Source organism: Abrus precatorius, unplaced genomic scaffold (assembly GCF_003935025.1).
Source record: "Abrus precatorius isolate BTA unplaced genomic scaffold, Abrus_2018 Scaffold2, whole genome shotgun sequence".
Lineage (NCBI taxonomy): Eukaryota > Viridiplantae > Streptophyta > Magnoliopsida > Fabales > Fabaceae > Abrus > Abrus precatorius.
The window spans coordinates 31,162,928-31,189,361 of NW_020874362.1; the positions used below are offsets into that span (position 1 = coordinate 31,162,928).

The 26,434-nt window shown below is 34.6% G+C and overlaps 2 protein-coding genes across 3 annotated transcripts; one reads left to right on the plus strand and one right to left on the minus strand.

Moving 5' to 3' along the window:
• Nucleotides 1-1,885: 1,885 nt before the first annotated feature.
• On the minus strand, nucleotides 1,886-3,718 carry LOC113859820. The gene is made up of 3 exons (XM_027492501.1): nucleotides 3,244-3,718; nucleotides 2,388-2,746; nucleotides 1,886-2,275 (listed from the first exon to the last, which is right to left on the minus strand). Exons 1-3 carry the CDS (start codon nucleotides 3,716-3,718, stop codon nucleotides 1,886-1,888), a joined length of 1,224 nt encoding a protein of 407 aa, XP_027348302.1.
• A 3,925-nt stretch (nucleotides 3,719-7,643) lies between these two features.
• LOC113858092 (SEC12-like protein 2) lies at nucleotides 7,644-23,665 on the plus strand. Of its 2 annotated transcripts, XM_027490548.1 has the most exons (11): nucleotides 7,688-8,067; nucleotides 8,425-8,525; nucleotides 14,212-14,362; nucleotides 15,153-15,244; nucleotides 15,346-15,445; nucleotides 21,273-21,348; nucleotides 21,427-21,547; nucleotides 21,714-21,830; nucleotides 21,930-21,994; nucleotides 23,326-23,410; nucleotides 23,516-23,665. In XM_027490548.1, exons 1-10 carry the CDS (start codon nucleotides 7,768-7,770, stop codon nucleotides 23,406-23,408), a joined length of 1,206 nt encoding a protein of 401 aa, XP_027346349.1. In that variant the 5' UTR covers nucleotides 7,688-7,767; the 3' UTR covers nucleotides 23,409-23,410; nucleotides 23,516-23,665. The 2 variants fall into 2 exon arrangements, with proteins under 2 accessions (XP_027346348.1, XP_027346349.1); XM_027490547.1 differs by having other exon boundaries at nucleotides 7,644-8,067; nucleotides 23,326-23,651.
• The last annotated feature ends 2,769 nt before the right edge of the window (nucleotides 23,666-26,434 follow it).

The following is a 26,434-nucleotide window of genomic DNA, read 5'->3' on the forward strand; positions in this document are numbered from 1 at the left end:
AAGGTCAACGTGGGTCGCTGACCTCAATGAATTGTCAGCACCTTAACTTATTTTCCTACTTTAATTATTGCATTGCAGGTAAGCATGTTTGTTCATACCAAAAATTATTTGAAAATATTTTAGTTTTCGTGGCTCAGCTCTCATCAATGGGTTTCAAGAATTTTAATTTTCTAATGTTCTTTTTCTATTCCATACCATGTTGCAATGTGTCATTCCTTTTTTTTTTTTTGCAAAAAATTTAGAAGGGGTGACCTACGAGAAAGAAGTGAGTGAATGTTAATCAGATTGAGAAAAAATAATGGTGACTCTAGTAAAGCCATGACAACGTGGTTAGAGTTAGGGTTTATTTTTTCGATGGAGAGGGTTTTAGAATTTTGGAAGGGAGATGTAGAACCACTTATCACTTCAATTAGCAGTTGCAAAAAAAGCAATGATTGCTATGTTATAGGTAAGAGAAGTATTTTATGGAGAGAGAAAAGTGTGCTTTGAACAATTGCACGAGAAGAAAATATTGAAGAATTTTTTTTATAAATATAAATATTTTTATGAATTTTTTAAAAAATTTAAATAATAAAATATAAAAAATAACTATGATGTGACGATAAATTATATTTCCGTTATATAGTTCATTACTTAATAAAATATAGTTGAAGATAAAAATTAAATTTTTACATTTTAAAGATGTTAAAGAGTGAATTTTAACTATTTTCAAGAGAGTTACTTGTATGTTATTTTTATAAAGATTAAAATCATAATTAAACCTTAAACTTTTTTATTATATTTAAGGAGTCATTTGCAAGATAAAGTTATAAAGATTTATATATCGATCTTTATATTTTAATAATTTATTAATTTTAATTTCTAAAATTATTATTTTTTAGTTTTTTTATATGGTTTGATAAAAAAAAATTAAAATTTAGTAGTTATAATGAACCTAGTAAAAACAAAAAACAAAAAATCACTAAAGTAGAGGAGATAAAAATATATTTATATTTAATCCTATATTTGTGAATATATGTGAAAGAGAAAAGTTACATGTAAACTTCAAATAGATTTTTATTAAAAAATTTATTTTGAAATCAACAACTGAATTAAAAAATTGTATCATTTAAATTATGGTTGTAAAAAGTTATATTCTACTTTATTTAAATACATCAAAATTTACATAATATTATTTTTAGTTATAATTATAAAAAATAAATATTTAATCCATCAACTTTAATAAAAAGTATTTATATATCATAAATTTATATTATATTCTAAAAACACTTATAAAATTGATTAGTGTCTTATATATTAAATAAATGAATAAATTTAACGTAAATACTACTCAAATTACACATGTATCATAATAAATGAGTGTATAATAAGAATTTAATAATTAATACATTTAAAAATAAACTTTTATATTTTATAAGTTAAACTAAAAAATATTGATCATTTTTTTATAAATAAGTATGGAAGTGATATATTTGAAATATATAAAAATATTTATTTTATTTTTTTTGCTGAATGGGAAAGAAATAGGAAAAAAGTATTCTCTAAGAAAAACAGTGTCAGGTATATCCAATATTAGGCTTAAGTGAACATAAGGAGGAGAGTCCTCCCATATGTCACTCCAGCAACAAAGTTAGCACCCTTTTTTGCCAGGATATCAGCACAATAATTTGCTTGATGAAGCGTATGATGAATTTCCACTTCCCCCTCCTGTAACAGAAGTTTCCTGATACAAGATAGTAGACTTGCATGTTTATGGCTGCCAAAATTCTTGCTAGCTATTTAGCGCACATGGAGTCCGTAAAACATTTGATCCTGCGGTAAAACCTATCCCACGCCAACCTCAAGCCATGGAATATCTCGAGAAGCTCACCAATAAGACACGATGCTATGTCGCAGGATCCAGCATAACCAAAAAGCCACTGCCTTTATTGTCACGTAGAAGGCCACCAAAACCTACAAGTCCAGGACTCCCTCTGTCACTACCATCGGAGTTAAGTTGAGTGTATCCGTGTGGGGGAGGTATCCATCTTAATGAATGGGGGACACACTGCATAGTCTTGTCCTGTCCCAAGACAGACTGAATCTCTATTACCTCAAGAGAGATCTTTGACAAGATATGATTAAAATTCCAAGCTTTCTTGCTAAAGATAAGATCATTCCTACCCTTCCGTATGTTCCAAAGTGTAATACAGAATAAGGTGCTACGGTTCCTGAAGATCCACTTACTAAGCCACTCCTTGCCTTCACTAATCTGAAACCTTTGATCAACGTCGAACTTCAACATGGATCATACATAAGTATTCGAGGTACAATCTCTGAAGCAATGAGTTAAGGTCTCTGCATCTTGGGCAAATATAGGAATTAGCCATATGTCTGTTATATCTAACTTTATTAGTTGGAAGCGCATCTAGAAGAGATAGCCATAAGAAAAATAGAATATTCCGGAGTAAAGGAAGCTTCCACACATCCTTCATCCTTACTTCTTTACGCAGCTGCAAGGGGTTAAGAAGGAATTTACAAGCGGACTTGCAAGTATAAAGTCCATGAGACTCTCTTCCCCATATCACCTCATCACACATGTCCCCAGAGTCGTCCACAAATGTGCCAATAACCGTTGATTTCTGCTCATCACTAAGCCAGGTAGCAACTATGTTCCAGTCCCACCTCCCCCGACCTTTGTAAACATCCTTGACCTTTAAGTTGATGTCTTGGATATTCACACACGGAATAAGCACAGCTAAGGGACCTGTTTCAAGCCACTTACGTACCACATAAAGGCTGAATCGTCACCGATACGCACTATGTAAGATTCTCGAAGCTCATTCCACGCATGACAAAGGGATCGCTAAACATAAGAACTACCTACTCTAGGATTTACCATATGGAAGAGATTGCTATCATAGAGATATTTATTGTTCAGAAGCTGGACCCATAACTTATCTGGTTCCTTTATCAAAGACCACGAGAGTTTATCCAGTAAAACAGTATTGTGAGTTGTAGCTCTACGGATATCTAAACCACTATTCTTGACTTCATTTGAGACTAGGTCCCAGTCAACTAAGCTCTAATAAGCACCCTGATCCCCTTTAGCGTTCCAAATGAACCTGCGAGTGATACTATCAATTTTATTGCATATAATTGGTGGAATCCAAGAGGTTTGCATAGTGTAAGTTGGAATTGAGTTAAGCACTGACTTGGATAAGGTTACTCTCCCTGGTTTAGAAAGGATTCTTTCCTTCTAACTAGCCAAACGATTTTGAACTCTGTCCACAATATACTGAAAATCCCGTTTACGAACTCTCTTATTAGAAAAAGGTATACCCAAGTACCTTTCTAAGTCAGTAGTTGCTTTCATCCTAGAAATTGCTTCTAAACTTGTCACCTTGCTTCTTCGAACATTTGCAGAGGCGAAAAATTTGGCTTTGTCGAGATTAACTCTGAGCCTAGAAGCAAGATAGAAGGAGTCCAAAACTTCTTTAACTATTTGGACTTGAGAGTTTGAGGCTTTGGCAAAGAACAAGCAGTCATTAGCAAAGAATAGATGAAAAATCGTAGGCCTTCCTCTAGAAATCTTAATTGGTTTCCAAGTCTCATTGTTCACTTTATCCCAGATGAGCATTGGTAGTTTTTCCATGCAAAGTACGAAAAGGAACGGGGCAAGGGGATCACCTTGACGAGCGCCCCTACTAGGGTTGAATGGAGGGTAACCGAGAGCCATTCCAAGCTAGAAAGAGAATTGATTTTTCCAAACAGCTCATGATGAGCGGATGATTTGTGCAGGGAAGCCAAATTTAGATAAGGTGAGTTGAAGAAAATTCTAACTGACCCGATTGTACGCCTTTTCAAGGTCCACTTTAAATTGTAGGATCTCTGAGTTGCCTTTTTTCGCCTCATATGATGAACTACCTCTTGAGCAACAATGATATTGTCAGTGGTGCCTCTGCCAGGAATAAAACTACTCTGATGGGGACCAATCATGTTGTTCCAAAAGGCATGTAATTGTTGCACAATGATTTTAAAGATTAGCTTCAAAACCACGTTGCACTAATAAATAGGCCTAAAATCCTTCATAGTTAAGGGAGCATCTATTTTAGGGATCAACACCACCTGAGCTTTCACCAGATAATCCTCCACCTAGCTATCCTGAAAAGCCCTTTGAATTGTTGTGCAAACATCCTCCCCCACAAGGTCCCAATAAGTCTTGTAAAAGACTGCTTGGAAACCATCAGGCCCGAGGACCTTATATGACTTCATCAAATGCAAGGCTTTAGAGATCTCTAGATAAGTCACTGGAGACATAAGAGATGTCCCAACAGCAGGAAGGGTGAGAAAATTCTCTAATTCAAGGCTAGTTGAGGAGCACAAGGGATTATTAATGAACAATTCCTGAAAGCGTCTGGCTTTTTCCTTAATGAGATCTTCATCATTGCACCATCGATTGTGAATTGAGATACCACTTATACGATTTTGTCTCCGCCGAATGATTGTTTGAGTATGAAAGAATTTGATATTCTTATTACCAAATTTGATATATTACTCACGTGACTTTTGGTACCAAAGTATTTCCTCTTGGCGAAGAGTATTGTTATAATCAGCCTATAATTGTTTCTCCAAAGATATTAAAGAAGAAGAAGGGAAAGCCTCCATTTGATATTAGGCACCTCTGATTGTAGCTTCCAGCTGTCTTTTCCGCCTAAAAATATTACCAAAAATGTGCTTGTTGAAATAATTAGACTGAGAACGTACCTCTTGGAGCTTGGTGGACAAATCCCCATGATGTTTCAAGGCATGGTCAACCACATTAAAATAGTCCTTGTGAAGGATCCATGAAGCATGAAATCGAAATGGATGATCCACGTTACGCTGAATAAGCATTTCACATGCAAGGACAGTAGGGTGATGGTCTGAGTGAAGATGTGGGAGGACCTGAATGGAAGCCTCCAGAAAAGCTAGCAACCAATTATTATCACCAAGGCCTTGGTCAAGCTTTTTGAGCTTTATTTGTTCCCCCTGGCTATGACACACCCAAGTATAATGCGCCCCATAGGTATGTATGCCCACCATATTGCACTTGTTTAAACAATCATTAGAAAGCATTGCTCTTGATGAGATAAATTGGCAACCCAAAGAATGAGAGGGAGAGGTGACTTCACTAAAATCTCCTAAGATGGCCCAAGGAACACACATTCTGCTATGCAAGTTAGAAAGATACTCCCAAAACGTAGTACGTTAAGATGCCACAGGACTAGCATAGACAAAGGTGCAAACCCAAGATTGATCATTCATTCTTAAATCTACCGAAATAGATTTGTTATTAGATTCAATAAGATGAGTAAGGATTGGACTCTGACACCGAAGAACCCATAACCCACTTGAGTGACCTGAAGCCTCTTGAATATCAACTAGATAGTAGCCCAACCTTGACCAAAATTTTCTAACCCTTGAAAAAGCCACATGCGGTTCTATAATGGCTAAAAGAGACGGATGATTCTTATTCACAAATTCCTGAAGATGGCCTTTAGCCAGCCTGCTTGCTGAGCCTCTAACATTCCATGAGGCCAATTTAACTCCTTGGAATCCTATCATCATCAAACACCAAATAGGGAGAAGCCTCTGCTGATTATTCGTGCATGTAGTGATAGGTCTTGAGTACCTGTTCCACATTATCTAGCATTTTCAAATCATTCTGTGACTGACCAATTACAATCATTGCACCAATATCTTCACTCATAACTACACCTGCCGCAAATTGGAAATCAGATGGGTAAGGTTAGGATAGAGGTCCGGTGGGTTGAACCCCATTCTCATGAGTGAACACTTCGGTATCAGAAGGTTTCAGTGGTTGTCCCTCATCCATGTATTCATTGAAGGGATTTGGGGTATTAACCACGTAGGTTTGAGATTCGTCCTCCAGACGCACACATTTATTTTTCTCTCATTTTTGTCTCTGCATGTCAACGCTGTGGACAACCTGTGATGTAGCAAGAGTTGCGGGTTGACTTGGTTGATAATCTTTTCTGCCAGTCCGTGGTGGACCCCCTTGGCTTTATGAGGGGGATTTAATAATAAATTATTATTGATAAGTTGCAGATTTTTAGACAGCGGTTTCTTCCATGATTTTCGCTTAATCACCATCCAATCTCTATGATCGCAGGAGTGCAAATTTGGAAACCCTACCTCTTCATTAGGTTTGTGATCATACCTGAGAAGGTTTCAATGTCTCCTTCTAAACTTGAGACGTTTTAGAGTCCTCATTGGTATGTGGTTGGTGTTTATTTGCAGCTTCCTTCATGGAAGGGCAATGCCTAAGCAGGTGCCCATGATATCCACATTTAGAGCATAAAACATGAAGACCTTTATAGTCAACTGGGTACCAAACTCTCATGAGGCTGACTTTGCCCACGATAGGCACGGTGAGGTCAATCTCCACGCATACGCACGCATATTTACCTCTTGTAACATTCACCATATTCATGTCCACCCTTAAAGGTTTACCCACTGTTTTGGCCTTAGTCATTAGCACATTCTCATCAAAGAAAGCTATATTAAGACTTGAGAAACGAATCTAAATGAGGGTGCTAGTGACTTTTACAACCGGGGAAAGAAATGTTGGCGATCAGGTTTGGACTGCAAGGCAATGGTCGAAGATCATCCACGACCCTCCTTCCATAACCTTCGCACAGTCTGCTTTAGATAAAACTTGACCAAGAAATAACCATGTCCTACATCTACCATTTCAAACCCCAAATGCAGCTTCTAACGTTTGGAAAGTCGATCCTTCACGACGTTGAAACCAACATTCTTGCCTAGGAGTTTGACTACCAGAGCGTCTTCTCATGGCATGCATAACTTTTTGACATAACCTTCGTCCAGATGAACCATAGACTTCAAATGGTTCTTCTCGACAAATTTCACTTTTACTAATTTAGTAGCCTCCAAATCAATCTTTTCCCTTGTAGGCAAGACATCTTTGTTACCTAGGACCATGTCTTTGAAAGATGTGGTCTTGGAATGGTTTCTATCTGGCGGATTCTTAGATCGTCGATCTTCATACGAAACTCTAGCAGAGGTTTCGGTCTCCATTATACTTATATTTTTTATTTTGATAAAATTTAATGTATATTTTATATACAATAATTAAATAAATAACAATAATAATATAATTATTTATATAATTTACAACAATATTGTTGTATCTCTGTCCGATAATGACCTAGATGCTCTTATGTACAAATTGATTCTACTACTATATCGGTAAAAGCTACTCAAATAAAGAGATTAAAGGACATTAGTTTCAATTTGTAAAGTCAAATTTAAACAATTCAAAATAATAAATTTTATTAAAAAAATTACAATATTTAAATATTTAAACTCAGGTTTAATAAAAAAGTTAAAAATATATATTATTAAATAAACTTAATTATATTGTTTTCTTATAAAAATAGTATCATTTAAGATAAGTTTTTAAATTTTTTTATTAAAATTTAATTTCTGACATTTTGAAAATGTAAAAATTAATTTTTGTCGCTTAAAAAATGTCAAATTAAATTCTAACATTTTTTTAAAATTTATCCTAAAAGCACTATTTTTATTGGAATTAAAAATATAATTAATCAGTAACAATAGATTGTTCATTGGAATATATTCCACCGCTGACCTAAGGCAGCGTGTCTAAGGCGAAAAACACGCTTTCACAAAACTAAGACAGTCTAACGCAGCTTAATCAAATTCACTTAATCGAAAAGTTTTGAGAGAGAAAGAGAGAGAATGGGGAAAAAACAAATCCCAGACCCTCCTAATTTGAAGAAATTCGGTGTTCCATTCTATTCTGTTGCTTGGATTCCCCAACACGTTATCAAATCACGCCAATTTGAAACCGCTGATCAATCCTCCGATGCCGATCACAACTCTGCACCGGCGACGGAGACAGAGCCCGCCACAGCGGAATTGTCCGGCGGTAACTATCTCGTGTTCGCCGGCGGTGGTGGAGAAGGCCGCAGCGGTATCCCCAATGCTGTGTTGCTTGGGCACTTCGATGTTGCATCGAATACTCTCGCTGACCAACCGGTACATTATATTTCTTGCTCGATTCCGGAATTCTTAGGAATTCTTTTTGGTGGCTAATATTTGTGATTCGAAACTAGAAGATTTGGATCTGGTCTTGATTAGGAATTTCGTCTTGTGAGATGGAATGCGGACTAATGCTTGTTTGTGTTACAATGCGAGGAATCTATACTCGTTGCTTGATATAGCTTCAAGGTTGATTTTGTGTGTTGTTTTGTAGTAGACTTGTTCAAATTGTTAGCAAATGATGTGTTCTTTTTTTGTTGTTCGTTTGAGATTGTATAAAATTCTGTAGAAAATGCAGTTCATGTGTTTATAATACTATACTTTCTTGTTTGAGTAACCTTATCATTATTTCAGGTGTGCAAGGTAGGAACTGATTCTGAATTGCCTTATAGGATGGCACTTCACCCCAATGGAGATGGCCTTATTTGTGCAATGGAAACACCTAAGATTTGCAGGTCTTTTGCTTTCCATCTCTTCTTTGCTTCATATTCATTTGGGATTCATTTATCTGCTCAATTCTTCTTGTCAAATATTTTGAATGAGTGAATCCGGCGTAGTTTGAGCATACAAGTAGGCCGGTCATGCTTGGTTGGGCAGTTGGAAAATGAAAGCATCTTTCATCTAGACCTTAGCATGTTCAAATGCATTTCCATTTTCCACCTACTCAATCTAGTGATCTGAAATGCAGATAAAGGTAGGAAAAGAACATAATGAATTCAAAACTATCAGCTTTGTTGCTTTATGATCCAACATCTAGACATTTCCAAAAGTATTAAGTGACTATCATGTTGAGGAACTATTTGAGCTCTATATAGTTTGGTTATATATCTAAGGTATAGCCTTTTTATGTTCACTCACTAGGTAAGAATGTTAGCTGTATATGGATTGAAGTAATTCAATCACTTTTACAACTCTAGAAATTTTTACTCACGAATATCTTTTATCCTATATTTTAGGATAGATGATTAAATTGGAAAATGAGAAACCAAAGATTGTATGGTATTTTAGGATATGTTTGGTAAGCTAGCTGAAAACTTAAAATTTAGCTCAAATTTGATAAAATAATTTTAGTTGTTGAATTAATTAATAAATTTAAAATGACATGAAAGGACATGTTTAATTACATGAAATTTGGTAACTATATATATATATATATATATATATTTCCATTTAATTATCACTTTTTATATTTTATTTTAAATATTTTTATTAAGCAACATGAAATGATATACATGGATTTATAATTTTGATAATCTTATAATATGAAAAATGGAAAAGAATTTGATAGAGAAAGTGTGCATCTAAAGGTTTTAGAAATTAAAGAGTAAGGAAAGAATCAAGGTTGTCAAAATTGAGTTTCAAGGTTAGGATGCAGGTGCTGGATTGTGGGATCAGTGCATTGCAATATGAACTAAAAGACTCAACTAAAATGTAGAATTATATTTAAGCACACATATGTGTAGGCTATATAAAATATGTATGACAAGATAACTGTAAGTGTGAGAACTTCTGGAAGTGTATATAAAAATTTCTTTATAGGAATAAGTTTACATTAAGGCTCAACTTTTAGTATTTACTTGTTTAACTTAGTTTTAAATGTGTTTTGTGGATGTTATAGACTCAATTTGGATAAACTTTTAGCATTTACTTGTTTGTCTCTAAATGCATACTTTTTGTGGATGATATCGATTCAATTTGGATAAACTTCTCAATAAGTACTTATAGGAATAAAAAATTAAGTGGAAAAACGAATCAAATTCTTTGCATAAGTTAAAATCAATTTATAGTTCTCTATGTTTTAAAAAAAAATTCATTTAATTTCTCTAAAACTTGAAGAAATAAGTTATTTTTAATTTATGAGAGAAGTTTTATTCATTTTCATATTGTTTTTCTTCTCTTGTGAGGACTTATCTACAAACTCACCCAAACTAACTCACAGTGCTAGTTGATTAATCAAAAGAAGAAGTTGACTTTGAATTTTGCAATTAAAGGACTTTTACTTAAGTAGAAGTAAAACAAAGTGTATGCATTGTAATTTTAGAAAGAAACAAATGGTGATTATGCATTGGAAGCCAAAATTGGAGATAACATAATTCCACAAGTTTTCATGTTTTAAGTGTTTGGATTCAATCCTACATAATAATCAATGTTATCAATGGCAGATGGCGGGTCATGGCGGAAAACAAAAAAACTGCCATAAAATTATGGCGGATGCCATGGCGGGTTATGGCGGAATAATGGCGGTCATATATATTGCAAAATGTGATATAAAATTAGAAAACTAACTACATATAAAAAGAAGGTTTTGAGAAAAAAAGAATAAAATGGTTGTACAATAGTGAAAAAAAAACTGAAGTTATAAAAGGAAAGTAGAGAATTAAAATAAATATGGAGAAGGAAACTCGGAAGTGAAAACAGAAAAATAGAATCAAGAAAACAAAATAATAAGGAAAAACGAAAAAAATGGGAGAGTAAAACAGAATGGGAGAAGGAAAAACAGAACTGAAAAAAAAAAAAAAAATAGGAGAGGGAAAAACTAAGAAAGAGGGAATAATAAGCTGAAGTTATAACAGAAAAGTAGAGAATTAAAATAAATATGGAGAAGGAAACTTGGAAGTGAAAACAGAAAAATAGAATCAAGAAAACAAAATAATAAGGAAAAACAAAAAAAATGGGAGAGTAAAACAGAGTGGGAGAGGGAAAAACAGAACTGAAAAAAAAAACAGGAGAGGAAAAAACTAAGAAAGAGGGGCAGAGTCCAGAGACACAAAATAGAAAATGGACTTCGGAAAATAGGGCCTTCCATTCACAGTTTCCGGAAAACAGCCGGAAAGGATGTCTTCTCCGGCGAAAATGGTGAAGGAGAAAATGGCTTTAGAGAAGAAGGAAGAAAAACAGTGTAGAGAACCCTAAATATTTTACCCTTCAGAAAATTGACCGCTTGAGAAGAGAAGGTAAACCCTAAAAATTTTAAGTGGAAAGAGTCTATTTTGCCCTTAAAAAACCCTAAAATACATAAAACAAGGACAAGATTGGAATTTCGCTATCTATTTTGCCCTTAAAAAACCCTAAAATACATAAAACAAGGGCAAGATTGGAATTTCGCTCTCTTTCTCTATTACACTTCAACACGCACACCAAGACACTACAACTAGGGCTTAACCCCTGCGAAGAAATACTTCACAGCAGCAGCAGGTGGCGGACCGCCACTCCACAGCGGCACAACAGCCAACCGACGCTCCATTGCGGCACAACAGCAATGAAGAAAGGAAGAAAATATGTGATTTAGGGTTTGGGCTCACGGATTATCTTTTCGGAGCAGGTCCAATCAATGGCCCAACTTAATTTTTCCCACAAAAACGCCATTTTTTTACATTTTCCGCCATGGCTGCCGTTACGGCCATGCGCGTAACGGCCGCCATTGAAAAAGGCCAGAAAACGGTAACGCTGTAACGGCGGGGTCAAAAACCGCCACTGAATTCCACCATGGCGCCGCCATGGCCGCCATTTAACAACACTGATAATAATGGAGAAATTGATGAAAATATTAGCTATATAATACAAGTTGTGTGGTTAAAGTGGAATAATATATTGAGAGTTATTTGTGATTGTAAACTACTTGTCTAGTTAAAAGAAAAATTTTATCATACTTTTAGCCATAGTAGTCAATTTTGGATAGGGGTGCAGAGTGACCGACCAAAAATGCTATATTGGGATAGCGGATAGCGGGATGACTACTATTTTGAAGACAATAATAAAGAAAGAAAATATATCAAAGAGTGGTTAGTCACCGGAAAAAGCTCTAATGCAAATGGTTTTTCTGGAAAATGTCTCACTATTATTAGAAAACATGTACATCTCATCGGGAATAGCTTGAGTTTCACTGGAAATGAAGAAGACGATTAGAAAACGTCTCTGCTAGTGTTGGAAATAAGTTGGGTTTTGTTGGAGATGAAGAAGATGACTAAAACTTGGCCAAAAATGGTGACTTGCGCTAAAGAGTGACGCCGATGATCAAGGACGAAATTAAGAGAATGAGATGGAGGTAGGGTTTGATCTTGACTTTTAAAGACAGAGCATCGTGATATAAGAGGGGCAAAATTCAAATATTGCCCCTGTTAAAAAGCATTTCAACTTTTAGAAAGGGAGGGAAAACTTGCACTTTTTCCTGTTTGACATAGTGGTCGTGATGACTGCAATGCAATGGCCCCAGAATTGCGATATGGAGCCGCTCCGCTCTTCTACGATCGTGCCCACTATTAACTACCATGCTTTTAGCTGTATGACTAATTGTCCTATGTGGTACTTAATGTTAGGCTTTAAAGGGACAACATGAAGAAAGTGAGAGTTATAGAAATGAGAATTCTAATATGGATGAGTAGTCATACAAGAAATGATAGGATAAGAAACAATTATATACAAGAAAATATTGGAGAGACTTATTGTGTAAAAAAAAGACCAAAAATTGACTAAGGTGATTTGAACATGTGCAAAGACAGCTATTAGAAGTACTAGTGAAAAGAGGGGATGATGTGACTTTCAGTTCGATGAAAATGAGCATAGGAAGCCTCAAAATAACATTGGAGAAAATTATCAAAAGGGATCTTATAGTTAATAGTATCTTAGAGCATTTGATTTTTGAATGAGATCAATGATGTTGTAGTCGACTTCACTTAATAGGATAAGGTTTAGTTGTTGTATATGCATAAAAATAGCGGTGATTAAAAAAAAAAAAAATTCTTAAACTGCAACAAATTTACTAAGGCTTAAACTAACAATTTCATGATCTTATACAACTCAAGAGTCATGAGTCACATAAGTCTTTGACAACATAACTGAGCACACAGCAATAAAACAGAACACGCAGCAGCATACAAATCTGACAAGCACACAGCAACAAAGATGGAGAAGAAAAGGAATCAGCAATGGTCAACTTGAGACTTGAGAGACGGAAAAGAATGCAGGCCATGGCAACCAAGAGAAGGGGAACCAGAGGCAAAGAGAATCCACGGGTGAGGGGAAGAGAGGCACAGATAGTCAAATGGTGCTTTTATATTGGGTTGTGTAGATTAGGGTTCTCAAATATGAAAAATTCTTATTTTTAAAGGAATGAGTGGTATGATCCAACCAGTGTAAAAATCTAACCCAATGATTCCTTGATCTGGAGTGACAATTCAGACTGCTGCGTGCAGATTTGTGTGTCACATTGCTGTGCGACTCACTGGAGAGGAAGAAACACGTTGAATCATGAGCTCTAACATGTTAACAACCTTGGGAGGAATTGTAAAATAATATAGGTATGATACAAATGGAAAAAGAAAATAAGCTATGAGCTTATGAGCTCAAATGCTACATACAATGGTGTTTTTAGAAAACTCTACAAGCTATTTACTCTTGTTGCATCTTCTATTATGAGTCTTTATATATGTGAATGTTTTACTCATACATGTAAGAGATCAGTATCATTTGGAAATTCTATCTAAATTATTCTCTTCTCCATTTCTAGCTCCACTCTCTTCCTTTGCCCTTAAATTTAATAGTTCAAACTTTCTACCATAGCATGTGATGTATAACGTTCGTTGATAACTTATATTTTGTTTATATCTGGCATGTTTGAAGATAAATTGACAAGATCAATGTGTGGGCATGCCATATTTTTTGGACAGCAGTCTTAATGGAAAGAATTCCTAACTATAACCATAAGTAATTTTAAGAATTTATTGTTTAATTACAATTGTTACATTTTGTTGAGTTTTGTTTAAAATATGGTGCAAAATAAGGAGGAAAAAAGAAAAATAAAAGCACATTTGTGTCAAATGTGCAAAAATATCTGGAAAAATAGTTTTCTTTTCCTTCTTGTCAACTGTTTTCAGCTGATTGGCAGCTGGATGATTGATATTGATGTATGCCATTGTAACTCCCAGAATGTATCCCTAGTGCTGCCATTAACTAAACAAAAGAATGGATTTACTGCAGCACAAAAGGGAATATAATGAGAAAGAGGGAAGTTGAAGTTATTGTCAGTCCATAATCTAGATGCTCTAATGATATTTTGGACCAAAAAAACTGAGATTTTCTTTTGCTCTATTATTACATCTAGCTATCAAACACCATGATCAATATTATGCCTTGTTCAAGCAGATGGTTTGACTGGGAACAAAACAAGAGTTCTGCAATTCATAAGTGGGGTTTGAAATTGTCAGAGAAAGTGCTCACCCAGTTTGAGGATGTTGGACAGCAATTAGCATTGGCATTCAACAATGATGGTACTGCACTAGCTGCTGGTGGGGAGGTATACATTTCCTTTATACTTACATCAGGGTAAAGAAACCATTTTAAAACGCTGATGATAAATTTTAGTAACATGAAAGAAAAGAGATGGTTTATGGAAAATATCTTCACTCATTAATTATTACTGCTTTTCATTTCCAATATGGAATGCTTACAAAAAGATTAAGAAGAACTTGATGTGAGTAGATGGAATGAAAAAGTCAATTGAACATATTACTTAATAGAAGGAGAATTATTTGGGTACTACCTTAGACATTAAAAGTTACTTTGTGTTGTATATTACTAAAGATGATAATAGATCACATGGAAAATCCAGTTGAGTGAGTTGTTTTGTCATAGATGTAACCACTTATTATTCATAGTACAAATTTTATTTCCTTGCATCTGTTAACTTAAACCTGAAAACAATTTTGTCAAGAGATTTATGTTTGTTGAAGATCCAACATAAAGGGATAGCAAACATCAAATTAAGTTGCTACATGTGGTTTCTACTTTCAACAGGTTTCAAGAACTCAAAATGTAACCATTGCTATGGCTGCTCCATTTTCTTCAACATTATTGCATGATGTAATATATGTGTTTTTGTGTTTTTTACTTTTTCCAACAGTGATATTGTATAATGAGGAATTTCTGTTATCTTGAACAGTAGTTGCATACAATGCTTTAAATTATCTTCAACAAAGGATCATAAGCTTTCATTCTTTTATAAAGCAAGCATTAAATTATTGAGGAGCTTATTTTCAATGAAGGAGTGGCACGCTGTATGATATTGTAATTTTGGTGCAGTACAGGATGGCAGTCTAAGAGTTTTCAAGTGGCCTAGCATGGAAATTATTCTCAATGAGTCTAATGCTCATTCTTCTGTGAAGGACTTACATTTCAGGTTTGACATGCATAGCAGCATGGGCATTTCCTAGATATTTTACTCTTTGGCTATATTTATGAAGGATTGTGCCTTATAATCTGGTTTTGTTTGTCTTGCAGTTCTGATGGTAAATTGCTTGTCTCTTTGGGAAGCAGTGGCCCCTGCAGGGTTTGGGATGTTTCTTCATCAATAGTCTTAGCTACTCTATCAAATGAAAATGTGAGCAATTGATTAAAATGGAGAATCTTCAAACTTTGAAATGCCTTGAAAACTTTGTAGGCATTGTTTGAAACTTTCTCTTCCTTAATTGTACTCAATACTGACATTTGGTTATGTCATGAATTGTACTCAATACTGACATATACAGTGATTAAATAAAAATGTCCAAACCAAGTAATTAAGTCGTACAGTTTACATATAGTTCTATTTAAAGTTCTACCACTATTTTTTTACTTAAAACCTTTTAAGCCTTATTTTCTACTTGTGATTAGAGGCTTAGGTTGGATTTAAGATAGAAAAAGATTAAAGTTTCACAAAATAAAAGAAATTGATGAAATTTGAAAGATTTTGTGGGGTGAGGTTGATATTTAGAAAAGGGAAAGTATAGGATTTTTTGAATTTAAGGAAAATATCATGTTTTGATTGGTCGAATTTGAGCAGAAGAGGGTTTGAAATGGTTTAATAGGTACAGTTCATGGGGATTTTTGAGGCGGAAAATTAGAATTTAGAAGTTTTAGGTAGAGAGAAACTGATTGAAGAACTAGATTGAACAATAAAAGAATTAAAGAAGGACTTGGTTGTGACAATTAAAAAACACAGGCATTGAATTCGAGCGAAAAATTATTGAGTGACTAATTAGAGGAATCAAAAAGTGCCAACATGTATTATCAAGCAAATCTAAGACTATACAGCCTTGACGGATCTTGGGAACATGTGGTGGCTCAATATATTATTCAAATGTTGTCTGATTTGGTGGTGATTGCACTTGAGACAGAAAAATAATTAGGGTAAAAAACTGTATATACTTTCTTGTGATTCAGAGGTTCTTATAAGAGAAATCTGTACAAAACTAGATCCCTTGATTATAGGGATTGACTAGGTAATTACAGCAGAATCCTAATTACATTATTTACATAATCAATTAGATTTCTATATAAAAGGAAAGAAGGTAAATATGGAAATACAAATATTCTCAACACTCCCCCTCAAGCGGGTGCATATATATCATATGCATCAAGCTTGTTACAAATGTATGTTATCCTTGGACCTCGAAGTGCCTTGGTAAGCATGTCAGCTAAGTGATCATTAGAGTTCACAAACGACGTAACAATCTCACCAGAAAGAACCTTTTGACGAATGAAATGGCAGTCAATCTCTATATGCTTGGTCCGTTCATGAAAGACAGGGTTAGAGGCAATATGTAAGGCTGCCTGGTTATCACAAATAAGTCTCATAGGTCCTACCTCACAAAACTTTAACTCAGCAATAAGCTGTTTTAGCCATACAAGTTCACATGAGGTATTGGCCATTGCTCGATATTCAGCTTCAGCACTTGATCTAGCAACAACATTCTGCTTTTTACTCTTCCAAGCAATTAGGTTGCCTCCAATCAATACACAATATCCTGAAGTTGATCGTCTATCACTTGGGCAGCCAGCCCAATCCGCATCTGTGTATGCAACAATATCAGTATGGTCTCTGTTTTCATAGACTAATCCTTTTCCAGGAGAACCTTTGATGTATCTCAGGATTCGAATCACTGCATCCCAATGACTATCACGAGGGGAGTTAAGAAATTGGCTTATAACACTGACCGGAAAAGATATGTCTGGCCTAGTCATAGTAAGATAATTCAATTTTCCAACTAGTCTTCGGTATTGATTTGGATCTGAATACAACTCTCCCTGATCCGGCATAAGTTTGACATTTGGATCCATAGGGGTATCAACTGGCTTACAATCCAACATTCCTGTTTCTTTCAAAATATCAAGAGCATATTTTCTTTGAGATATGGCGACACCAGTTTTTGATTGAGCTACTTCAATCCCAAGGAAATATCGCAATCGACCCAAGTCCTTAGTTTGAAAATGTTGAAACAAATGCTGCTTGAGTCGGATGATACCATCGTGATCATTGCCTGTGATAACAATATCATCTACATAGACAACAAGATAAATGCACTGGTTAGTAGAAGAATGTTTATAAAACACAGAATGGTCTGCCTCACTACGAGTCATCCCAAACTGTTGGAGAACTGTACTAAATCTCCCAAACCATGCTCGAGGACTTTGTTTAAGGCCATATAGAGCCTTACGTAACTTGCAAACAAATCCTTGGGACTCCCCCTGAGCAACAAAACCGGGAGGTTGCTCCATATAAATCTCTTCTGCTAGATCACCATGAAGAAATGCATTTTTGATATCGAGTTGGTAGAGGGGCCAGCAACGTGTGGCAGCTATGGATAAGAAGAGGCGAACTGAAGTCATTTTTGCAACAGGTGAGAAGGTGTCGCCATAATCAAGGCCAAAAGTTTGTGTATAGCCTTTAGCGACTAATCGGGCTTTAAGCCGATCAATTTGTCCATCTGGACCCACCTTAATGGCAAACACCCAACGACAACCGACAGTAGATTTCCCAAGAGGAGATGGAACAAGTGTCCAAGTCTGGTTAGATTCTAAGGCCTGCATCTCATCAATCATAGCCTGTCGCCACCCTGGATGGGAAAGTGCTTCCTGGACTGTTTTAGGAATAGTAACAGAGGAAATAGCAGACACGAAGGCACAATGGGAAGAGGATAAACGATGATAACTCAAGAAATTATAAATGGGATGAGGATTTCGAGTTGAACGTGTACCTTTGCGAAGGGCTACTGGCAAATCAGCAGGTGTGTCAGATGGATCCGGAGTAGGTAGAGCAACTGGCGTAGGAGATGGGCTGCCTGAATCTTCCAAAACTACGTCTTCTAGCGAAACAGGACGAGGTCTACGCTGGTATGTAGCCAGGGGACGAGGAATAGTAGGTGAAGAGGGATTAGGAGGTTCTAGCACATCAGAGATTGAGGGATTAGTGACAAGGGGAATATAGTAAGGAATGGGAAGAACTTGAGAAACTGAGTTTGAAGAGACTGATGTGGTGAAATATGGTGTGTCTTCAAAGAATGTGACATCGGCTGACATATAGAAGCGATGATTGGATGGGGAATAACACTTGTATCCTTTCTGCACCCGAGAGTAACCCAAAAAGAGACATTTAACAGCACGAGCAGATAATTTGTCAAGTCCTGGAGTGAGATCATGGACAAAACAAGTGGAACCAAAAACATGTGGGGGAACCTTAAACAGAGAGTCATTAGGGAATAAAAGTGAATGAGGTACTTTGTTATTTAAAGCAGAGGATGGCATCCTATTTATTAAAAAGGTTGCTGTAAGGACAGCATCACCCCAAAATTTTAAAGGTACATTAGCATGTAACAAAAGAGTTCGAGCAGTTTCAATAATATGACGATGTTTTCTTTCTGCAATGCCATTTTGTTGTGGGGTGTGTGGACAAGTGGATTGATGCAACATGCCATGAGAAGTCATAAAATGATTAAAAGGTGCAGAAAAATATTCTTTGGCATTGTCACTGCGCAAGATTCGAATAGAACGACCAAACTGTGTTTGAATTTCATTGCAAAAATTCTGAAAAATTATAAATAATTCTGAACGTTCTTTCATTAAGAAAATCCAAGTACATCTTGAGTAGTCATCAATAAAAATAACAAAGTACCTATGTCCTAAGATAGAATTAACACGACTCGGACCCCACACATCTGAATGGACAAGATCAAATGGAGATTTTGCTTGACCATGGACAGCACTTGGAAAGGAGGCTCGAATGTGTTTACCTAATTGGCATGACTCACACTCCATAGACTGTAAATGAGAGAGGTGAGGAACCATGTGCTTCAATTTATTTAGACCTGGATGACCTAGGCGACGATGCAAGAGAAGGGGGGAATCTGCAACAGTGCAGACAACTGAGGTAGTGGGCTGGAAATAATAAAGACCATGCGATTCAAATCCTACTCCAATCGTCTGTCCCGTACTCCGGTCCTGTAGAGAGAAAGATTCAGCAGTAAATGTTATGGAACAGTTATGAGTGCGAGTAAGTTGACTTACTGAGACTAAATTAAAGGGGCAACTAGGTACAAGAACAGAATTCAAGGATAAATTAGGAAGAGGGGTAGTTCGTCCAATGCCAATGGCATTAGCTTTTGAGCCATCAGCAAGGGTGATGTGGTGTGCTGTTTTAGGTTGTGACAGTTTTGAGAAAAGAGAAGGATTACCAGCTATGTGGTCAGAAGCACCAGAATCTAATATCCAGGATCCAACAGACGATGAATGAGAGAAGCAAATTGTAGAGTTACCAGATTGAGTAGTGGCAGAGGAAGATTGTTGTGATGCTATCTTCAGCTGGAGGTACTCCTTGTACTCCATATCTGACAGAATATTTTGGTTGTCTCCTTCATGGTCAATTTGCTTTTTTACAGCGGAAGGCTGAGAATACGTCACATTGGCTGATTTCTCGGGAAACCCAATCAAAGAATAACACTTATCTTGAGTGTGGCCCATACGTTTACAATAGGAGCACTGTGGACGATTTCCAAAACTGCGACCTCCTCTTCCACCACCTCGACCACGACTTCGACCTCCACGGCTGATCACATTAGAGAAGAATGCAGAAGACTCCAAACCTGGTTGGGAACCATTTCCTATCATAGTTTCCGGAGAGGGAACACGCAGCAGACGATCAATGAGATTCTCTGCTGTAGGTACATTGGAATTTGTCAAAATTTGGTTCCGAACAGATTCAAAATCTTTGTGAAGGCCATGAAGGATGAAGACCATGCACATGTTATCAATCTTGTCTAAGACTTTTTGAAGGTCATCACCTGTCAAGACCAATTTTACTTCATCAATGGTGGACTGTGCTCTGTTCAAATATGATGGGAGATCGTGATCTGTCATTTTAAGTGCAGCTAAATTATGTACAATATCATAGAGACGCTGAACATCATTTGAATAGACACTACGAGCTTTCTTCCATATATCGTAACATGTCTTATAAGTGCGAAAGTGGACTAACAACTTCGGATCAATGGACTGCCATAGAAGTGAAACTAACTGATAATCAGCCTTCTTCCACTGATCTCGTTCAGTGGAATTAATGTCACTTGCCGTTTTAGTCAAATGGTCAGAGAGACCTTGACCCAAAAACCATATTTCCACCGCAGCTTGCCAATCCATATAATTTTTCCCATTAAGTTTTTCTGAAGTTATGGATGGATTTCCAGAGAAGACAAAGGATACTGGATTTTTGTTTAAGGGTTCAGTGCTGTCAGGGGTAGAGGACTTAGTTGGGTCAGAATCCATGACTAAGCTTGGTGAGAGTCGGAGGAGACTAAACACAGCTCACCAACAGGGAAAAGGACACCCAGAACAGACAGAGGGTGTGCCGACGAGCTGAACAGGACCAGCGGCGAGACGAATGGAGTCGCGTAGGGCGGCGCGTGGCCTTCACGCGCCGACGGTCTAGTTTTCTGGTAAGTGCGCGTGGCGGCGCGTGGAACACCGGGAGACGACGGCGATCGGTGGGACAGCCGATCGGAAGCTTCTCGAGCTAGTGCCGAAGTCTCAGGCCAAACGGTGGCCGGACGAAGGGACAACTAGGGTCGGCAGTACTGTGCAGTACTGTAGATGATTTTATCAGGCCCACAGAAAGTGAGCTCTGATACCAACTTGAGACAGAAAAATAATTAGGGTAAAAAACTGTATATACTTTCTTGTGATTCAGAGGTTCTTATAAGAGAAATCTGTACAAAACTAGATCCCTTGATTATAGGGATTGACTAGGTAATTACAGCAGAATCCTAATTACATTATTTACATAATCAATTAGATTTCTATATAAAAGGAAAGAAGGTAAATATGGAAATACAAATATTCTCAACAATTGCCATGTCTTAATTGTTTATACTAATCATATTGTTTTGAATTTCATATAGGGTGAAGTTTTCACCTCCTGCAGATTTTCTAAAATAAAGGATGGGACTCAGGTCCTATCTATTGCTGCCATGAAAGGTAAATAATCTGCTGAAACAAATGATCTCCTTTCTGCATCCTTGTTTAACTGTCACAAGCTTTTTCTGTTGTATATAGATAAAGATGGAATCATCCTGACCTGGAATACACAAACATGGGAAAGGATAGGCTCAAAGTATATTATTCGAGATGCAATATCTGCATTGAATGTCTCAGCTGATGGAAAGTTTCTTGCATGGTACATATTCTAATCGATACATTTCTAGTACTTAAGATGGCACCCTCATCTTTTCTTAAGCTACCTGGAAGTAAGCGGTGACTAAATGTTTGTGCATTACCTTCAGACTTCAAGGGTGCACTTTCACAAGAACTTATTTCTTCTGTTTTGGTGGGTTGACATGCAGTGGAACACCTTCAGGAGACATTATAGTTGTAAATTCAACAAACATGCAGATTCATACAATGATCAAAAGGGCTCACCTTGGTATTGTAACTGCTTTAGCATTCTCCCCTGATTCAAGGTTTGAACTCAACGTTTATATTTTTTCCTGCTACTAGAAATTTGCTGTCTTATGCCATTTTTAAAGGTAGTTTGTCATAGTTGGGGCTTCTGTATTTAGGGCCTTGGCTTCAGTATCCATGGATTCAAGTGCGAGGGTGACAATAATTGAAGAGAAGAAAAATGGTACGTCTATATTTCATGGTTTGTTGACATATTAACTCTATAACACATGTTCTTTCTTGGTGTACAGATCCATAATTATTTTGCTAAACTCAAATATTTAGTGGTCCTTTTCAAGGTTGTAAAACTCGAGAGTTTACGTAAACTTGTGGAGTGTCCTATAAAAATAATATTTAAAAACTCAAATAAAGTTCAATAATAAATTTGAAACATCTAGAAATTGCCAAATCATTTATGATAATGTGATTTTGGTGCCATAATTATAAATGTGATGTTTCACAACTTGCGGAGATGGAAGAAAAGTGGTGCTGTTATTCCAAATGGTGTTATTTTGGTGAAAAAAGGTCATACTTAAATAGCCAAACTATATAATGATAATGTGGTTTTGGTGCCATAATTATAAATGTGATGTTTCACAACTTGCAGAGAGGGAAGAAAAGTGGTGCTCTCATTCCAAATGGTGTTATTTTGATGAAAAAAAAAAGATTTTGCCTTTGTTTTGTTAAACTTGTAAAATCCGGTGTAAACTCACGAGTTTACCCGCGTTCCCCCAAGTTTACTTGAGTTTTTCCAAAAATGAGTTTACATGCAATTTGACACGGTTTCCTTATTTAAGATCGATGAGTTAAATCAAGAGTTTAACAACCATGGTCCTATTAGCCTACCAATCAGTCCTCTGATTTAATTAACCTGGGACACTAGGGGCCAAAATTTTGTTGAAATGATAACATCTAGAAACAGTTAGAAAGTTGAGCACTGACATTGTCTGATGAATCTCTGGTTCTTGAAAATAATAATTATATTTGTGCCTATGTTGAATACTGTATTGTGAATAGCACTCTGTATTGGTATTTACTAGCACGCATTTAAAGCCTGCCAGTTTTGTATGTGGCCAGCCTTAAAACTTTTCAGTTGCTGCTATATATGTATTTGGGCCACTTTTCTGTTAACCTAAACTTCTGGAGAAATAACCCAACATAATATTATTGTATAGCAGTTGGAATATTCATCTGTGCAAGTTCCATAAGCTCCTTGCCATGTCTCAATCGTGTGTATTCTGACAGTTCTATTCAAATAGATCTACTATAAAAGATATAGGATATCAAAAGCTTAAAAGCTGGATTTGGGCAAAGGTCAAAGGTAGCAACATCCAAACTTAACCCCCCTCCCCAAGAAAAAATAAATAAATAAAACGATATGCAACCGATGAATAGATAATTCGTAGTTCAAGAAGATATATAATTTGCCAGATGGATATTGCATCGATCATGTATCAAATAGAGTGTCGCACACTCGGCGCATGACTCACCTTTTTTTTCCCCTCATGTTTTAAGGAGCGCTGAGCTTGTGGATTGCCGTATTTATCATCCTACTTGCAGTAGCTGCTTACTTCTTGAAGCAAGGAATTGAAAAGTGAAGGTTCCATTATTACTTTATTTAAATATAAAACTTTTACTACCTAGAAGTCTTTATGAATGCTAATGTTTAGTTTTGATGCATTTTCATTTTTTGGAGGGTTTACAGATACTTCTTTTTGTTGGCATCATTCTGAACAGTTGTTTTTGGACACGACCCTCTGTCTCTATAATGCCTTGTAACATGGATTGGATCGTTTCTTTACATGCTCTGTACAATGCTTTCATCTTGAATTAAGCTATCGTTCACTCTTTGCTTCCTATTTGCTCGGTATGGTCTTATTTGTCATATTGCGTTGTGTTAGGAATACCCCAAGGACATATGAGTAATTAATAGGTCATTAAGTAACAAATGGACTATTGTTCCCAGTGCAATTACTGAACTATGACAGTTTTTATTATAGAAGTTAACAAGAATAACCATGTATTTGAATAAGAAAGTAAAATTATAAAAATAGTAAATACATAAAAGAACAATGCCTCAACCAATAATTTAGACCGTTAGGATTAAGTTTTCACTACAACCACTAATTATTATGAAAGCCGATTTTTTTTTTTTATAAATATTTACTAATTTAGACCTTCCTTGTCCACAACCAATTAATGAAATCACAAAATCTTTTAAGTTTGGAAATGAAAGGGGGAATAAGGAATTGATTGACTAATTAAGTTTTTAATAGGATTGAGATTTAAATTCATGTTAGACAAGTAGAGGTACACTTTGGTCTTTTATGCAGGAACAAAGATAAAATTTAGAATTGTGAAAATTATAAAAGGATACAACTTACGTGTTATACTATGGAAAGTCTTAGAAAAGAAAGTTATTTATGTAATATATATTTAGACTATACAAAATATGTATGAAAAATTCCTAAAGACATATATAAAGACTTCCCTCTAGTGATAAGTTTAATAATTGCTTTGTTGAGTCCTTACTTATTAACTTCATCTTTGATGTGTTAACAAGTGACATACAAAATAATCATTTTTAAGTGTATGCTCTTTGTGAAGGACAATCCTAGTTGTGAAATCTAAAGATATTAATTCTAAACTTGAGTTTTGAAGGAATACTTTGAAATCTAAAATTTTTTGCATAAGTTAAAGTAAAGAAGAATATTTTAGCAAGAATCAAAATGGTGATTATGAGGTAAAAGTTAAAATTAAAGATGACACAATATTATAAGTTTTCAAATTCAAGTACTTGAGATCAATTCCATAGCTTGATAGAAAAATTAATAAAAATGTTATTCATAAAATACAAGTTGGGTGGTCAAAGTAAAAAAAAATATTAAAAGTTATTTGTGATTGTAAAATACCTATCAAGTTGAAAAGAAAACTTTATTATACTATATAAACATATGAATCTTGTACTTTAAAGAAATATTACAAGAAAAGGTAGGAACTGAAAAAATAAAATATTAAAATGAATGAGTAGTCATAAAAGAAAGAGAATATGAAATGATTGTATACACGATAATATTGAAGTAATATTTATTGTGAAAAAAAAATGACAAATTTGATTAAGCTGGTTTGCATGTAAATAAAGCCACTAAAAGCACTAATGTAGAGAGAAGAGTAGATAACATGATTTATAGTATGATAAAAAAAGAATAGATTGAGACCACTAAAAACTTTTAAAAAATTATTAAAAAATAATGATAAATAATATTTTAAATAATTTAATTTTTAATTGAATTCAATAACATATGATTCATGTTGCCAACTTTATCTAGTGCGATAAAACTTGATGTTATATATTATTATGTTACCAAGGATAAATTATTTTGTTGTTTTCTTCTTAAGTTCAAAAAATATATTAAAATGATGGTGACAACTAATATTAGTTTATTATGATTAATAAATAATTTAACAAAATGACTTGTTATAGAAAGTTTTAAAATTATAGTATTTATAATTTAATCTTTAATAAGTTTTGTAGGTTAAGGATTTTTAAATATTAAAAATTTAAAATAGGTAAATTTCTTTTTTCATTTATATAAAACTCATTCTTATTCTCTTAAACTTACTCTCTTTTCATCTTTATTTTTAAAGTTAGTTTAAATATTTCCATTATGTTTCTAACAACTAGTTCAATAGATATAATAATTGTAGTTAAAATTTAAACGATAAAAGTTTTAAAAAAATAACCAAGACAAGAGATTAAATAAAATTACGTCGCTTAAAATAGTATTGTAAAAGCTTTATTTATTTATTCTTTATTTTACTTTATTTTCTCCTTTCAAACAGTATGCAAACCTATTTTTCAAATCTAACAATCTAAATAATCATCTATTTTTGTATTTTTATACTTTGAATTGTGATCTTTATAAATGAAATATATTCATCCCAATTTTCTTAGAAACGAATAACTTGACTAAGAATGAAAATAAGCTAAGCCAGGTCAGGCTTTATTCTAAACAGGTTTGGCCTATAACATAATTATTAGGCTTGAGTCTGACTTATTACTTATTAAAGACTTTATTTTCAGCTTAGCCTAACTTATTTAAGTGGCCTGACCTGAAGCCTATTAACAAAGTTTGTTAAAAAAAATATATTTTAATATTAATAAAAATATAAATATTTTATTATCAAATTAGTTTACATATTTTTCTAACTTTTATCTATGTTATTAATAATTATTAAATAATTATAATAATATTTATATAATTTTATAAATAATTTTTAAAATATTATTTAAGCATCAATTATAAATATTTTATATTTATGTTTTTCTTAATTTATTTTTTAAAAATTTTAAATATTAAAGATTTTAGTTTTATTTTTCATCAAATAAAGTTATAATGAACACATAAAATTAATCACAAAAAATAAAATTTACACAATTTTTGAATTAATTAAAAAAATTTATTATGTTTTAAAAAAAACAAATTTAAACTAAATACAATATATATATATATATATATAATGACAATAATAATAACTATTAAATTAAAAAAATAATTACAAAATATTTAATTTTATTTGTTTCATTAATTTTTTATTTTAAATTAACAAATAAAAATAAAAT

Coding starts and splice junctions, on each gene's coding strand:
- LOC113858092 (XM_027490547.1), top strand. CDS start 7,768: ATGGGGAAAAAACAAATCCCAGACCCTCCTAATTTGAAGAAATTCGGT. Junction 14,363..15,152: donor CACTAGCTGCTGGTGGGGAG/GTATACATTTCC, acceptor GGTGCAGTACAG/GATGGCAGTCTAAGAGTTTT. Junction 21,831..21,929: donor GCATTCTCCCCTGATTCAAG/GTTTGAACTCAA, acceptor TTCTGTATTTAG/GGCCTTGGCTTCAGTATCCA.
- LOC113859820 (XM_027492501.1), bottom strand. CDS start 3,718: ATGGCTCTCGGTTACCCTCCATTCAACCCTAGTAGGGGCGCTCGTCAA. Junction 2,747..3,243: donor AGTTCAAAATCGTTTGGCTA/GTTAGAAGGAAA, acceptor GGCTTGAAACAG/GTCCCTTAGCTGTGCTTATT. Junction 2,276..2,387: donor ATGCGCTTCCAACTAATAAA/GTTAGATATAAC, acceptor TCCATGTTGAAG/TTCGACGTTGATCAAAGGTT.